General features: G+C 41.9%; 1 protein-coding gene across 5 annotated transcripts in view; it reads right to left on the minus strand.

Moving 5' to 3' along the window:
- Positions 1 to 4,716: 4,716 nt before the first annotated feature.
- TCF7 (transcription factor 7) overlaps positions 4,717 to 16,656 on the minus strand; it is a 201,411-nt gene continuing 189,471 nt past the window's right edge. For 2 of the 5 annotated variants that reach the window (XM_075856341.1, XM_075856340.1), the window contains 2 exons: positions 11,517 to 11,589; positions 5,335 to 5,410 (listed from right to left, as the gene is read on the minus strand). In XM_075856341.1, the coding sequence (XP_075712456.1) occupies positions 5,407 to 5,410; positions 11,517 to 11,589 (77 nt within the window). In that variant the 3' untranslated portion in view covers positions 5,335 to 5,406. Of the gene's footprint in view, positions 5,411 to 11,516; positions 11,590 to 16,656 lie in introns of all 5 variants that reach the window. The other 3 variants (XM_075856343.1, XM_075856339.1, XM_075856342.1) reach the window with 2 other exon arrangements.

Here is a 16,656-nt window from a genome sequence, read left to right on the forward strand (position 1 = left end):
CATTGACTTCAATGGGTGCGTGCTGCGTGAAAAACGGCCAAGTATAGGACACATCGTGAGTTTTACGCAGCGGACACGCTGGGTGACAATAACGGACAGTCTGAACGGCTCCATTGCCTAACAGGTGCGTGCGACGCACGTGATTTTCACGCGCGTATCACGGACGTAAAATACGTTAGTGTGAATAAGGCCCAACACTGACCGGCAATAATGCTTTGGTATACCAAGTACACCAAAGCATTATAGCTGCGATTGCAAAGTGAAGTCCCATAGTGGGAGAAAAAAAATAAAAAAGATGTAAAACAGTTAAATAAAGTTTATGAAAAAAATAAATAATAATAATTACAATAAAAATAAAACCACTTTTTTTCTCAAAAAAATTGGTTTTATTTAGTAAAAGTGTCAAAACAAATAACATATACACATATATGGTATCCCCGCGATCTTAACGACTCGAACAATAAAATGAACTCATTAACTAAACCGCTAGATGAACCGCGTCAAAAAAAACGCAAAAAACAACGGCAAAATGCTTTATTTTCTTCCATTCCCCCCATAAAAAATAAAATAAAAGTTAATCAATAAGCCCCATGTACCCCAAAATAGTACTAATGAAAACTACACCTTGGCCTGCAAAAATCAAGCCCACATACGGCCACATTGACTGAAAAATAAAAAATTTACTGCTCTTGGTAATTTTTTTCTAAAAGGGTTTTTATTGTGCAATTGTAGGAAAACATATAAAACCTTTATATAATTGGTATCCCCGTAATCGTCCCATAGAATAAAAGGTAACATGTTATTTACGCTGCATAGTAAACGGCGTAAATTTATAATGCGAAAATCACTGCTGGAATAGCGGCTTAATTTCAATTCTCTCCTAAAATAAAGTTTCAAAAAGTTAATCGATATATTATAAGCATCTAAAAATGGTGCAATTACAAAATAAAACTCGGCCCACAAAAAACAAGCCCTTATACGGCTTTGTCGACTGAATAAAAAAAAAAGTTACGACTCTTGGAATGCGACCGTGAGAAAACAAAAAATAATCCTTGGTCATTAACGCGCAAAATGGCCTGGTCACTAAGGGGTTAAAGAGAACCTCCGGCAGACACATAAAATAATGGCCACAGCCCAGCTTTTGTCCACCATATTAATTTTTGCATGAAAAATATTTCCCCTAGCAAAATAGAACTCGGCAATTTCCTATAATAGGGATATGACATTTCCAGTGCATGGAATATCCATTTACAAACACAATTTAAAAATTGTAAATGCAGCCTAAATAAATTTTGGGAAACATAATAATTTAGGAGCCTAGATCAAGGACACACTCCGCAGCAAAATTTTCACATATAAGTACCACCCTAGCCCATACCTCTAAAACCATCCCTGGTTGTAATCTCAATATATAATGGCATCCCTGAATTGTTTCAAACTGTAGTCCTCTTAGGCCCTGTTCACACTGAGGTTTTTGCAGGCGGAAAAATCTGCAATTTGGAGGCAGATTTTGACCTGCCTGCACTCTCTTTGCCGCGTTTTTCGGCCTCGGCCATTGAGCGCCGCGGGCAAAAACTGCAGCGAAAACAAAATTCTCTTCCTCCCATTGATGTCAATGGGAGGTCAGGGACGCAAACGCCTGAAGAAAGGGTATGACTCTTCTTTTTCCCGCGAGCGTTTTTTTCTGCTCATCGGAAAAAATACAGCTCCGCCTCCCATTGAAATCAATAAGAGGAGATTTCGGCCGATTTTTTTTTGGCATGGTGTCAAAAACTGCACCAAAAAACTCTGTGTGAACTAGGCCTAAAGTAGATTACACAAGGGACCGGGGGCGGATACAGACAACAGAGTGTCCATGTGCAAAAACAGTGTCTGCTCCCTTCTGCCTGCAGCTGACATGTTCTCATATGTAAAATTTATTATCTCAAATAAATAAAGCTGGTCATTTTCTCCATGCAGCTGCGCTGCAGGAGCAAAAAAAAGGGTGAGTTCACCTTTAGGCCGGGTTCTCACAGGTCGGATACGCTGCGTAAAAATATGAAGCAAATCTTACCTAGAGCCCGCAGTCCATTCCATCCGAAAATATACAGAGCAGCTGCATCTCAAAAAGTAAAAATAATTTTTCATAAAAACGAATTTGAAAGTTGCACAAAACACACTGACTGACATTTTGATTTAAAAAAAATTAAAAAATAATAATTAACTTTCAAAGGCGTACATAGCCTTTAAGTTGCTTGTATCACAGCACAATTTTCCATATGAATGCTAGTGATACCTACATTATTTACTACAGCAGCCAATCACAGTCTGCTCTCTTAAGCGAGGTGACTGTGGCGGGCCTTGATTGGACCAGAAAATACATTATCACGCTTCAGGATAAACAGAGGTAGAATAGGTTAATATCCCAGGTGGGGATGACACTGCATCATCGGCCTTTATGATTGGCTCATAAAGATAATGCAGTATGTGTGTAATCTTGAAATCATGGAGTGTCAACAGATGGAGGAAACCAAGGCACTTTCTTTTTTCTTAAAACCTCCCTGGGCAGGCTACACATGCAATATGTCCTGCCCCTGTGCCCAGTGCCATAATATCGCCACAGAACTGCCGATACCATTGTTCCCACCATGTATAATTACCCATAAAATTGTGGCACACACATTGTAGTTCCTGCAGAGTTGCTACACCTACAGAAGTAACCATAATATGTCAGGCACAGCGCAACACGTATGTCTCTGCCATGGTCCTGCACTGTTCTCTACTCCACTAAGGCCTCATTTACACGAGCGTAATATACGCACGTGCGACGCGCGTGCTTTTAACGCGTGTCGTACGCACCTATATTACTCTATGGGGCAGTGCAGACAATGCGTGAATTTTGCGCAGCGAGAGTGCGTTGCGTAAAACTCACGACATGTTCTATAATCGTGCGTTTTTCGCGCATCACGCACCCATTGAAGTCAATGGGTGCGTGAAAACCATGGATGCCGCACGGAAGCACTTCCGTGCGAACTGCGTGATTCGCGCAAGAGCTGTCAAACTGAATGTAAACAGAAAAGCACCACGTGCTTTTCTGTTTACAAACATCCAAACGGAGTGTAAGAATTTAGAGATGAGCGAACCGAACTTCACCGGGTTCGGCCGAACTCGTTTTGACCGAACCCGGCAAAAAAATTTCCGGTACGCGACGTCAGGAGACAGTCACTGTCCAGGGTGCTGAAAGAGTTAAACTGGTTCAGCACCCTGGACAGTGACTTCCGATCACAATATACATGAACGTGTAAAAAAAAAAAAGAAGTTCTGACTTACCGATAACTCCCGGCTTCTTCCTCCAGTCTGACCTCCCGGGATGACAATTCAGTCCAAGTGACAGCTGCAGCCAATCACAGGCCAGGCACAGGCTGCAGCCAATCACAGGCTGCAGCGGTCACATGGACTGCCGCGTCATCCAGGGAGGTGGGGCCGGATGTCAAGAGAGGGACGCGTCACCAAGGCAACGGCCGGGAGACCGGACTAGAGGAAGCAGGAAGTTCTTGGTAAGTATGAACGTGTTTTTTTTATTCACAGGTTGCTGTATATTGTGATCGGAATTCACTGTCGAGGGTGCTGAAAGAGTTACTGCCGATCAGTTAACTCTTTCAGCACCCTGGACAGTGACTGACGTCGACCAGCCTCATCTCTATGATGGCGGCTGCGCGAAAATCACGCAGCCGCGCATCATACACTGATGACACACGGAGCTGTCAAGTGCCTTTTGCGCACGCAAAACGCTGCGTTTTTTTGCGTGCGCAAAATGCACACGCTCGTGTAAATGAGGCCTAACAGTTACTTGTGTAGCCACTCAAAAGTGTCCATCATTCCTTTCTTTCCTTCCAGAGATTCACACTGTAAAATTGCATGGGACAGACGCAATATATGATGGATTTCTTTTATAAGGAGAGATGTGCAGAATTTTGGGACAATACAAGGAAACCGAGATTGTCTCACTGAACCTAGAATCTTATTTGTTATGGGGTTGGGTAGTCAGAAGCTACATGAAAAATGTCTGCAAGTCAGAGCAACAACATGGCCACCCTGGTAATAGAACATATTTGTTTCAGGTTAACCCTGCAGGTGCCGGCACGTTCATACTTCAACTGTCTCCTTTATATATTCTGTTTTAAAATAAAACATAAGCATATAATGGAAGCAAGCCTTCCTGGTGTACTGCCTCCGCCGCGTACTAAGGGTATGTTCACACGTCCTATTTTCGGTGGTTTTTCGTGCCGAAAACCGCCGAAAAATCGGAAGCAGAACGCCTCCAAACATCTGCCCATTGATTTCAATGGGAAAACGGCATTCTGTTCCGATGGAGAGTTTTTTTGCGAAAAAGAAGTGCAGGACACTTCTTGGGATGTTTTTGGAGCCGTTTTCCATAGACTCTATTATCAGGAGCTGTTTTCTCTTGAAAACAGCTCCGTATTTTGAAACGTTTTCGACTCTGCGTGTGAACATACCCTCAACCAGCATGGATCTTGCTGTATGGACATGTAAAGCATCAACAAATATTTATATACAATTACATTTCATGGAAGAACAAAAGCAAACTTTTAAGATCCATCAGAACCAAAAAGAGTTTTAAGATCCTTATACCGTTTTATGTGGGTACAGCAGCTTGTGATATCATCTTATGAAATAGTGCAACATCCAAGATCTAACAGACAAATACATATGGGATTCAAGTGCTATATTTTTTTTTTTAATAAATCCTGCTTGGTCAGACATTTGTAAACAATACTGCAAAATGTATACTTTTAGAAATGAAAATACAAGAACTAATAGATTGTCTTGTCCTTACAATAAAAAAAGAATTTCTTAAAGATAAGCTAAACAAGTTCCTTGGCAGAATAAAAAAAATAAGCATAAAAGGAGAAAGATTAATCAACGTCCCTCAGGATTTCTACTGTCCTTCTCTGTTCAGTTGGATAATGGTGGCATGGTGCTTTGTCTTCAGACAGTCTTAGTATATATGTTCACAAAAGTGTCCAATGTAGGAAAGGGAAGGCGGTGGGGCAAGGTCGTCAAAACGTTACGTTGCCCTGATGGTGGGACTGACTGCGGCCAGGGACTCTTCATAGGCATCAGATGGATGACATGAGACTGTGGTTATATGTCCAGTAGATACCTTTGCAGATATGGCCCTAATAGAAGCGGGCAGAGAACAGCTTTGCTCACATTGAGCAGAAACAGCTGGGCTAGTAAGCTCGCAGGAAGAATAAGCAGAACTTGATATGCATTGGAGAGCAGTCACTGGAGAGGAAGGAGAGTCTACAGCACTTCCATCGGAAGAAACTGGGCTGCCGCAGCGTCCTTCTCCCTGTAAGTACCGAACACACTTCTTTTTCCTCCTAAGAACAGTGAAGAGAGTTATCTGTAAATAAAGGGCAAGTCCATCATTTCATATACTAATAGGAAATTAACTATACAATTATAAAACATAGGGAACAAATATCACTGTTATCTAATAATATACCCTGTGCTGAATTCCGTTATGGCTTTAGAAGACAGTTTTTGTCTTGTCTATAGAGGTCTCTCTCACCACATCAGATAAATTACACTCACAATCTTGTGAGAATGTCTAATATTACATTTAATTTAAAGAGACACTCCGGTGAATTTATTTTATTGTGGCCCCCGTTTGGAAAGAACACCTGGAAAAAGGAAATGCAGATCCTTACTTTGTTGCCGAACTATCCCAGGCCACAATTATGTCACGTGACCAGCCGATTCCTACAGCGTCTGATGTGTGGACCGGAAGACACTTTTACTATGCATTCCTATGAGACTCACATTGAGCGTGTCATAGGAACGCATAGTGAAAGAGACTTCCGGTCCACACAGCAGATGCTGTGGGAATCGGCCTGTCACAGTGCGGTCATGTGACATAATTGCGGCCGGGATAATTCGGCAATAAAACGCCTGGAAAAAGAATGACCTGCCCTACCTTTTACTGGGTGTACAAAACAAACGGGGGCCACAATAAAAAAAAATCACTGGAGTGTCTCTTTAAACAAAATGTAATATTAGACAAAAGTAACCTAAGAAAACGTTATTATTGAATTACTGCATTTATTCAAGGCACAAATAAATCCCCCACCCATATCACCCGCTAAATAACTGTACCACATTTAGCAGCAAGACTTTCAAGCACACACTGAATCCACGAAGGCTCTGTCTACACCTGCATTGTTCATTTCCCTTGTTCTGCTCCGTCATAGCAGCAAAGCAACGAGAATGACGGCAGTGATGAATCCGTCGCATGACATACACTAATGTTCACAAAGAGTTTTTTGCAGGCGGAATTTCTGCCTCAAAATTCCGTTTGGAAGTTTGATGCAGATTTTCCTCTCCCTGCACGCCGATTTTCACAAAATTTTTTGCATGCGGCCGTTGAGCGCCGCGGGCATAAAACGCAGCGAAATACGCTTTCTCTGCCTCCCATTGAAGTCAATGGGAGGTCAGAGGCGTAAACGCCCGAAGATAGGGCATGTCGCTTCTTTTCCCCGCGAGGCGGTTTTACCGCTCGCGGGAAAAAGACGCCTCTGCCTCCCATTGAAATCAATGGGAGGCATTTTCGGGCCATTTTTGATGAGTTTTTTGGCGCGGTTTCCGTGTAAAAAAACTTGTCAAAAAAACTCAGTGTGAACATAGCCTAAGGCGACACTCCGCGGCTGGCCAACCCGAAAATCACGGCCGTGCACATGGCTACGGTCGTGTGCATGAGGCCACATCGGAGTTCTCCTCCCACCATGAAGGTTGCCTCCCTATTGCAGATGGCACTGGAAGAGAAGCCACAAGGCTAGAATTCTACTAACCCAAGTCCCTCCTGCATGTAAAAACAGATATTTCCTAAATAGAATAGAATTCCCCAATATAATACACTAACCCACATTTACTAAGACAAGTGTATTCAAAATGAATTCAAAGGTGCAAGCCTCCTAATACATTTAGCACAATTTGAACTGTGTAAGCAGAGGTTGATTTGGACAAAAATTTTTCTTAATAAATGTGGCCTAAACTTTGTCCCCTTAGAGACCTCATCCACTTTACGTGTCACTTTCCAAAGATACAAATTTTAGCTACATTTGACTCACATGAAAGTCTGCGGCTTGTTTGGCCGCAGTTTAAAGGGGTTGTCCACTACCGGACAACTGATGACCTATCCACCAGATAGGTAATCAGTGTATGATCGGTGCGGGTCCGACACCCGAACCCCCCAACAATCAGCTGCTCTGGCTGCCTCCAGGCAAAGGACGTCCATGCCAGAAGCAGATGTCTCTGGTCATGGAATAGCGGCCGAGCTGCAATACTGCAGCTCTGTACCTATTCAAGTGAATAGGAGCAGAGCTGCGGTTCTGCAGCACGGCCACTATGCAATGTACGGAGCAAACTGCTTCCGGCTCCGTACATTGCATAGTGTGCAATGACATGCGGTGCCCGCAGGCAGCCGGAGCAGCTGATTGGTGCGTGGTCCAGGTGTCGGACCCACACCGATCATATACTGATGACCTATCCGGTGGATAGGTCATCAGTTGTCCGGTAGTGAAATACTCCTTTAAGCCAAAACCTGGTGTAAACTGCATAATAAATGTTGGTCAATGTCTCCAAAGAAAGAATTTTAAAAGGGGTATTCCTGTTTTACCACATAAAACGTATTCATTGTCTAATGAAAAGTTGTACAAGTTTCTGTATCAATTCTTTGCGGTTTTCAAGATCTCTACTTGCTATTTTTCAATAAAAACCTTCAGGGTATGTTCACACGATTAAGGAAAAACGTCTGAAAATACGGAGCTGTTTTCAAGGGAAAACAGCTCCTGATTTTCAGAAGTTTTTTTAAGCAACTCGCGTTTTTCGTGGCGTTTTTACGGCCATTTTTGGAGCGGTTTTCAATAGAGTCAATGAAAAAACGGCGCCAAAAACGTCCCAAGAAGTGTCCTGCACTTCTTTTGACGAGCCGTCATTTTACGCGCCATATTTTGACAGCGACGCGTAAAATGACAGCTCGTCTGCACAGAACATCGTAACACCCATTGCAAGCAATGGGCAGATGTTTGCCGACGTATTGGAGCCGTCTTTTCAGGCGTAATTCGTGGCGTAAAACGCCTCCACTACGTCTGAAAAGAGGTCGTGTGCACATACCCTCATTGTTTATCCAGTGGATAAACAGCTTTCCTGGTCATGTGATGGACACAGAGGTGCACGGCTCGTTACAGTACAATGTATCAGCTCTTTTTTGTAACAAGCCCAGCACCTGTGTGTACATCAAATGACCAGGATAGATTGTGACCTCCCCTATACAAAGAGATGGAAATGGTTGATCGACACTTGAAAGCTTCTTGAAGCATTTTTGCAGCATAAACAATTATTATTTAGGGCATGAAAGAACCACGCTGCTAATCCTCTATGTCTGGGAAGAGTGTTGCTCTGGTTCTCACACAGCACCAGCAAAGAACTCTCTTTGTAGATCATCACTCTACTATAATGTAACCAGTTATTACTACTTAAGCCGGTAAACCGGTTTAACTTGGTAAGTGTGTTCAAAGATGACATGACATCCTTTATCATTAGCAAATTTAAAGACCTGAAAAGAAAAAAAAGGTGGCGTTGAGAATCTGAGGACGACGCGGAACATCTAGAATGTGTCATAGGTACAAATTTGGATGCCTAGTGATGAGAATCTTTATCTATGGTATCTAGTTGTGTGTATTTCCTTCACTGGATCTAATACCTCTTAGCCATGCCTAACTGTCATGTGACCATGAATTTTTTTTTTTTTTAGATATGACGTAGAACTTTCCTGGGTAGTCCTGCTGCCTGGACCCCTGCAGGCTGCTGTCATTGCTATAGGAAGCCACTACAGAGTCCTCACTTGCCTTACAGTGGCGCTCAAGAGATTGTATAGAACCCATTAAAATCAATGGGCCACCAATGTAATACACAGATTCGCTGGTTCCTTCAGAGATGCACTTTGTGGAATCTCTCGCTCTGGCTAATAGGTGGGGGCCATGCAGTGGGGACCCACATGCCCGAATAGACCAGACAAACTAAGGGTATGTTCACATGAAGCATAAAATACTGCAGCAATCAATCACATTCATATAATGCATTCATAACATGTAGCAGTTTTCCTAGAACTTCACCGTTAATAATAATAAAACATTGTAAAATTGTATGTGCTTTACATGCAGCTCTGCAGTGGATTTTCACAGCATGTGAACATACTCTAATAAAACTGAATATCAGGTCTACAAATGGTTCTATTTAAACCCTGGAAAAACAAAATTAAAATCTAGAAAAAAAAAATCTTGCCTCTTTTATTCTTGGGTGTTTTGTGACATGTCGTCTGTGTCATTCTTTGGACACAATGTCTTAGTCTAATACATTTTTGGTCTTTTGTAAATTTAGTGAAACAAAAGTTCAACAGCTAAGGCCCTGTTCACACAGAATTTTTGGGCACTGATTTTGACGTGGAAACAACTTCGAAATTAGATCCAAAAAACTTCAGAAATGGCTCCCCATTGATTTCAATTGAAGGCAGAGGCGGTTTCTTTCTGGGCGGCTTTTAGCCGCTCGAGGGGAAAAATGTGGCATGTTCTTTCTTGCTGTGGTTTCCGCCTCTAGACTCCCATTGAAATCAGCTTCAATGACCGCGGGCAAAAAACGCAGCAAAAACTTCGGCAAAAAGGCGCAGGCAGCTCAAAATCTGCCTCAAAATTCCTGAAGGAATTCTGAGGCAGATTTTTTATGCCTGCAAAAAACCCTGTGTAAACAGGGCCTAACAGTACTGATGGAAGGAGTCTGTTACTTGCATAACACCTAGGATTTGGCCAGAAGTTTACGCTCCAGTGTCAGGCAGAACATAAAACAAATTTGTTTTCTTGTGACCAAGTGATTGGGAAAAGGCATAAAATTTCTTGTCCCCATCTTTTATCGGATATAGTTACATGTTACCTTGTTCACTAACAAAAGTGGACAGGTCACTGTCTCCGACAACATCAGCACTCTCATCTCCTGCTGCTGTGAACATGCCATCCTTAGGTAAAAGTAATCCTGTCGCTACCAAATTAGAGTGATCACCTAAGCAATGCTGGATTTAGATGTCAGGAACATGAAGGTTCAAAATGCTCTCCGGTAAGATTTTAATCAGCCACATGTATATATGTTTTGAATGGAGCCTACTGCACCAGCTCCCACAACAATTATAATTTGACCCGGAGGGTCACATTTCCAGCTGGGTAGCCTCTAGGTATGGGACTCTTGTGTGGCCAGGCCAAGACCTGGCACCTAAGACATATACCAAGGGGTGCTGGTCAATTACACCTTAAATGGAACCTCTACACATATGTTGATATTGTTCCTTGAGGGGGGGGGGGGTCTCATTGAATGCAGTAAGGCCAGGTTCACACATCGCATTAATATTAAGCTGTTAAACCTGCCAAGAAATCTGCAACAAAATCTGTATGTTTAGCCAAAGATTTCACCTATGGATAAAATCCCATGTGAAAATTTGCAGATTTCCCGCAACAAATAGGGGATGGTGCAGATTTAAACATCCAAATCATGTGTAGAATCTGCTGTAGAACGTCCGCTGGAAGTTAATTGAGGTTTGATTTAACACCATTCACTTACATTGTATTGTACTTTTATATGGAATTTCAGTGCGTATTCCGCAAACTGAAACTCTGCAATAAATAGGAGATGTGTGTACCCGGTCTTATTCTACAATCAATGTCATCAGGGCAATCTTTACACGCACCTCTGCCATGAAGCACTAAATAAAACAAGATGATAAATATATGTGTAAAGGATCTGCCAGACACAACTTCTGTGTCGACGCCCATAGGTAATCAGTCTGCACCTGCTTCTATGTCTGTGAGACTGACTCCATCTTCCACCACTCAGGATGGCAGGCTTAGGAGTGGGAGAGCCTATCACAGCCTGGCCAGACGGAGCTAGCTCCCGCCCTCTGTCTATTTATACCTGCCTTTCCTGTTCCTCCTTTGCTTGTGATTCTTCTCTGTTGGTTTCCTGGCCCTGCTGCAGCTTCTTGAACTACTGATCCTCTGCTTGTGATTGACCTTGGCTTTTCTGACCACTCTTCTGCTCTGCGTTTTTGTACCTCGCTCATCTCCTGGTTTGACTCGGCTCGTTCACCTCACTTGTTGCTCACGGTGTTCCCGTGGGCAACTTCCCCATTTCCCTGGCTTCTTTGTACCCTTGTCTGTTTGTCTGTCGTGCACCTATTGAGTGTAGGGACCGTCGCCCAGTTGTACCCCGTCGCCTAGGGCGGGTCGTTGCAAGTAGGCAGGGACTGAGTGGCGGGTAGATTAGGGCTCACTTGTCTGTTTCCCTACCCCGACATTACAATATGTTGGTGTATATTCTCTAAGACAAAAAAGCCTGTTAAAAGTAAGAGCATGCAGAAGAGTGAAGAAAGGAAAGCTATAGAAGCAGACGCCATCGTTTGTCATACACACCTGCATGGGCCGCACCAGTCTGTTTGTTGGTCGAGGCCAAAGCGAGCTCTGCATTTCTTAGGGGAGCCAGGATCTGAGTATAGAAACATGCGCAGGGAGGAGGCAGAGGCACACAAAAAAAAGGAAAGAAAAGATGCAACAAGTATTTAGCCACTTAAACTTAAAGATACTGCCAAACAGATGCAAGTGACTGCAAAGGAAAAAAGAACAAAAAACAGAACATTTAATACAAATCTTTACCTTGAAGAACAGAGATGACATTTACAGATAGCATGTACAAGCACCTGACATTTGCTGTCTACCTTTAATGCAAGGGAGAAATGGTGTCCTACCACCTACGCCAATTGCTAAAACGAATGGAGCATCTGTGCTCCCCCTTAGGGTCCTTTTACTGCGGCCAATTTGGATGTAAAAACGAGCGTCAATCAACGAGACAGCTCCTTGATCAGCGCTTGTTTGCTCCTTTCGCAAGGAGCTATGATCTGTTAGGTATGGGCGAGTGATCTTTACTACGTTCAGAAAAACGCTCATTTGTTCGATCATTGGCCTATATAAAAGCGCTTTAAGTCTTCTCACTCAGAGATCTTCAAATCTCGGACACCAGTTAGAATCTCCCATTCACAGCTATGGGAGTTAAATGCATATACAGTCAAATTGCAGTAAACCTTCCCTTTAAGAGCAAATTTTATTTAAATTCAAGAAGAAATCAAATTTGCCCTTTAAAAAAAAAATGTTATTATAATTTGCGAGGTTCCCTGTCCTAGCATGCCCATCATTTACTTTATTCAAGCAGGTCTCAGTGCACTATGAAGCAACAGTACCCCAATGCGGATTGAGTGCTCACTGTATGTTGATGAAAAAATGAAGGGTGATAACTGCCAGCCGAATCAACGTTTAAAGGCAGCTTAGAGGGGTTTTCTGGTTTCATGCAAATAAAGTGTAAAAAGGACCTCCAGGGACTATAACAAGGAAACATGACAAAAGATTTCACACAGTTATTGCATATGTAATCGGGAGCACTGGGAACTCTAACTAGTTGGAGGTATGAATAGTGATGCAACTTCCTAATATACGGTTTGAATTTCTCACCATTTTCAAGATGCTCCTAATAAGCCCTACCAGGGCTTGTGTATGGCAGTGTATTGCGGGTTTTACTGGCACCTAATAAGTATTGAATCAGTGATCTAATGATCACTTGTTCCAGCCCCTTGTGGGGACTAAAACAAAATAAAAAAAAGTAATTAAATTTTTTTTTTATTAATATACCAAAAAAATAAAATCGTTGAAAAAGCCCCCATTTTTCAATATATCCTTAAAGTAATGTAAAAAAAAACAAAAACCAACATACATTATTGGTATCGCCACGTCCTTAAAAGTCCAACACTATTAAAATACGATATTATTTAACCCGTCCCTCAAAAAACAAAAAATATGGTTTATGGACGGCATAGAGGAAAAAAATTAAATGGAAAAATAAAATGGCTGCATCGGGAAAGGTTTAATGGCTATGGACACCTTTAAACCATTTTTTTTAAATATTATTGCATGAAAAAAAAAAAAAAAATTAAAAAAAAGAGCCACGCAACAGATTTTAAATTGATTTTTATGAAATATTTCTATCCTTTGGCTTTTGCAACTTGCATGGATTACAATACAATACAAGCTGCTAGATGCCATTCTGACCTCATTCCGACAACACCATTTTGACGGCTCTGACCTCTCCAGAACGCTAATTTAACCTCAAACCTAAAGAAAACAAATATTGTAAGAAGATTTTCTCCAGCTAGATACACTATTTAAATGTGGAAAGATAAAGTATATTAATTGTACTAGAGGGACTAAAGTTTTTGTAAGTAAAGCTTCAAAGGGGTTGTCCCATTCTGAAAATCCCTGTGCATATGTGCAAAGGAATATGGACGTCATATGTTCACCTAGAGATGCACGATGCATCGAAACTTCGATAGTGTTTCGATACTGTGCACCCCCAAACGGTTCGATAACGTTAATTCATGTATTTCGATACTTAGCCGCGCGGCCGCACAGCTTAGCATTGTAACACATGAATGTATGAGAGCGAGACTGCGGCTATGTAATACATGTGTAATACAGCCATTGCCCCGCTCCTGAGTCCTGATAAGTGCACGCCGTCAGGATGATGCGATGCGGCCAGCGCTGCACTAATCAGCGCCGGCACTGAAAACAGAACATGGCGGCCTCACTGCAAAACAACCCCATGTTCTGTCTTCAGTGCCTGAACCGCCGCTCATTAGTGCAGCGCCTCACTTTCAGGAGCGGGGAAATGACTGTATTACACAGCCGCAGGCCCGCTCTATAACGGCGGAGATCAGAGTAACCTCTCATCTCGGCCGTTATTCCCCTGAATGCTGCGATCATAGCGGACCGCAGCATTCAGGAGAAAATGAGAAGGGGGGATGCCCCTTGGATCGCATCATAGGAATCCCTGTTACGCGACTGAGGGACATACCATATATGGACAGGGGCTATTGAAGGACCCCCGGGCTGTCTTACCATATTTCCTGTTAGGGCATACTTAGTACACCGGCTAATGTACCGGCATATAGATATATACCACTACATTACTATCAGCATATAGATATATGCTAGTACATTAAAGTTTAAAAATAAACTAAAAACAAAGTAATATTAAATAAAAAAAAAAAACATATACCTTTTTTACAATAAACATTAAAATAAGTCTCAATACATAAAATATTCACATATTGGGCATTGGTGCGGCCGTAATAACCTTCACAACAATTTTTTTTGCATAATTTATGATGTGTACGCTGAAAAAAATAAAATAAAAACAGATTTCTTTCACTTATTGTGGGGCACGAGGTGTGATGAATTTAACCTCCATGTGCCTCACATTAATAGTAATTAACCCCATCATGTACCTTACACATTAACCCATTATGACTGCGAAACATGATGGAATTAATTACTATTAATGTGAGGCACATTCAAAATTCATCACACCTCGTGCCTCACCTCAGAAAACGGAAGAACCTATTTTTTTTTATTACTGTTGCCAAAGTATCGTTTTGGTATCGAAATGGCAATACTAAACTAAGTATCGGTATTGAAGTCCAAATTCTGGTATCGTGAGATCCCTACATTGACCCCTTCTTTTAGTCAGAACGAAGAGCTGTTGCAATGATTTTCTCTCTCCTTAGAGGACTTAGTCTTCTTCCATAGGGAGCGGTGTTGCAGCAACGCATTAGCTTGTACTTAATTTCCTCAAAAAGTCACATTGGATCTTAAAGGAAGACTGTCACATAAGACAACCTGGTCTTACAGGTCACTTGCGGATTTTGCTTCCCATCCTTTTCCTCAGTAGTGACAGCAAAGCCCAGCTCCACTTAGCAAAAGATGCAGCTGAACCCCCAAACAGTAATCACAGCAGTGCTCATGCTCTTCCTTCAGTAGTTAACCCCTTAGTCACCATCAATACGCCTTTTCACGGCGGTCACTAAGGGTCTTAGGCTAGGCCATCGCCCTTTCACGGCGGCCTAGTCGAAGTCCTGCACGGGTGTCCCGTGCAGGCTGGAGCCGGGGCTTGGCTGTCTGATGACAGCCGGGCTCCTGCTCCAATGGCCGCCATCGAAGTTTACTTCGATCGCGGCCGTTTAGCCCGTCAAATGCCGCGTTCAATAGCGACCACAGCACGTCCTAATAGATTTACACTGACAGGCAATATTGCTTTGATATACTAAGTATACCAAAGTATTATAGCAGCAATCTAAAGATCGCATAGTAAAGTCCCCTAGTGTGTAAAAAAAAAATAAGTAATGTAAAATAAAAATAATAAAAATGACAGTAAAAAAAAAAATAAAAAGAATTTTTTTTCCATAAAAAGTGGTTTTATTTTGTAAAAGTGTAAAAAATAAATAGAAGTACACATATATGGTATCGCTGCGACCGTAATGACCCAAACAATAAAGTTAATATGTAATTTAAACCGCAAGCACCGTAAAAAAAAAACGCAAAAAACAATGGCGAAATTGCTATTTTTTTCCATTGCCCCCCCAAAAAGTCATAATAAAAGTTAATAAATAAGTCCCATATACCCCAACACAGTACCAATCAAAACGACGCCTTGTCCTGCAAAAAACAAGCCCTCATATTACGGCTCTTGGAAAGCAACGATGCAAAAACAAATAATTTTAGTTCAAAAGTGTTTTTCTTGTGCAAAAGTCGTAAAACATAAAAAATCTCTATGTGGTATCGCCGTAATCGTAGCGACCCATAGAATAAAGCTAAGCTGTTATTTACACACAGTGAATGGTGTGAATTTAAAACACAAAGAACTATGGCAGAATTTCAGGTTTTTTTTCTATTCCCCCCCCCCCCAAAAAACAGTTAATAAAAGTTAATAAAAAAATATGTACCTCAAAATGCCATTAAAAAGAACAACTAATCCTGCAAAAAAACAAGTCATCATACAGCTATGTCAACAGAAAAATAAAAAAGTTATAGCTCTTTGAATGCAACTATAGAAAAACAACAAAAAATTGCTTGGTAATAAGGGCCTAAAATAGGGTGGTCACTAAGGGGTTAAACAAGTGCCTCCAGTATTGCACCAGTAATCATACCAGTGTCCCTATTCTCCTATCCAGTAGTAACAATAGTGCAACCACTTCCTCCTGTAGTCAAAGCAGAGCCTTTTTCCTTTCCCCTTTTAGTCAGAGCAGTGCTTCTTCTCAGTTTTCATAGCATCCTCCTTCCTAAAGTAATCACAACAGCGCCTCCCCCTATAGTCACGTCAGTGCCTTCCCCAGTAGTCAAAGCAGTTTATCTTTTTTAAATCACAACATTGCCACCCCTCTTCCACAACTAGTAAAAGAAGGGATGTTACCTCTCAAGTACAGCACTGTCTTTCCCAGTAGTCACAGCAGTGCCTTCCTTCCTAGTTACACTTTCAGAAATATTTGCAGCAGTGCCTTACCCCTTTTCCTAGTAATCACAACAGTGTGATGCAACCTCTGCTGGTAGGAAGCTACATTTGAGCTCATATTTGCAGCTTTTGCCTGCATGTCTCTCTACTAACCGAGATGAATGCAGGAGGATCATCACACAGCTTTTGTATGCTCTCTGCAACGAAAGATGGCGCTGGATG

The sequence above is a fragment of the Rhinoderma darwinii genome, chromosome 3 (genome assembly GCF_050947455.1).
Source record: "Rhinoderma darwinii isolate aRhiDar2 chromosome 3, aRhiDar2.hap1, whole genome shotgun sequence".
Lineage (NCBI taxonomy): Eukaryota > Metazoa > Chordata > Amphibia > Anura > Rhinodermatidae > Rhinoderma > Rhinoderma darwinii.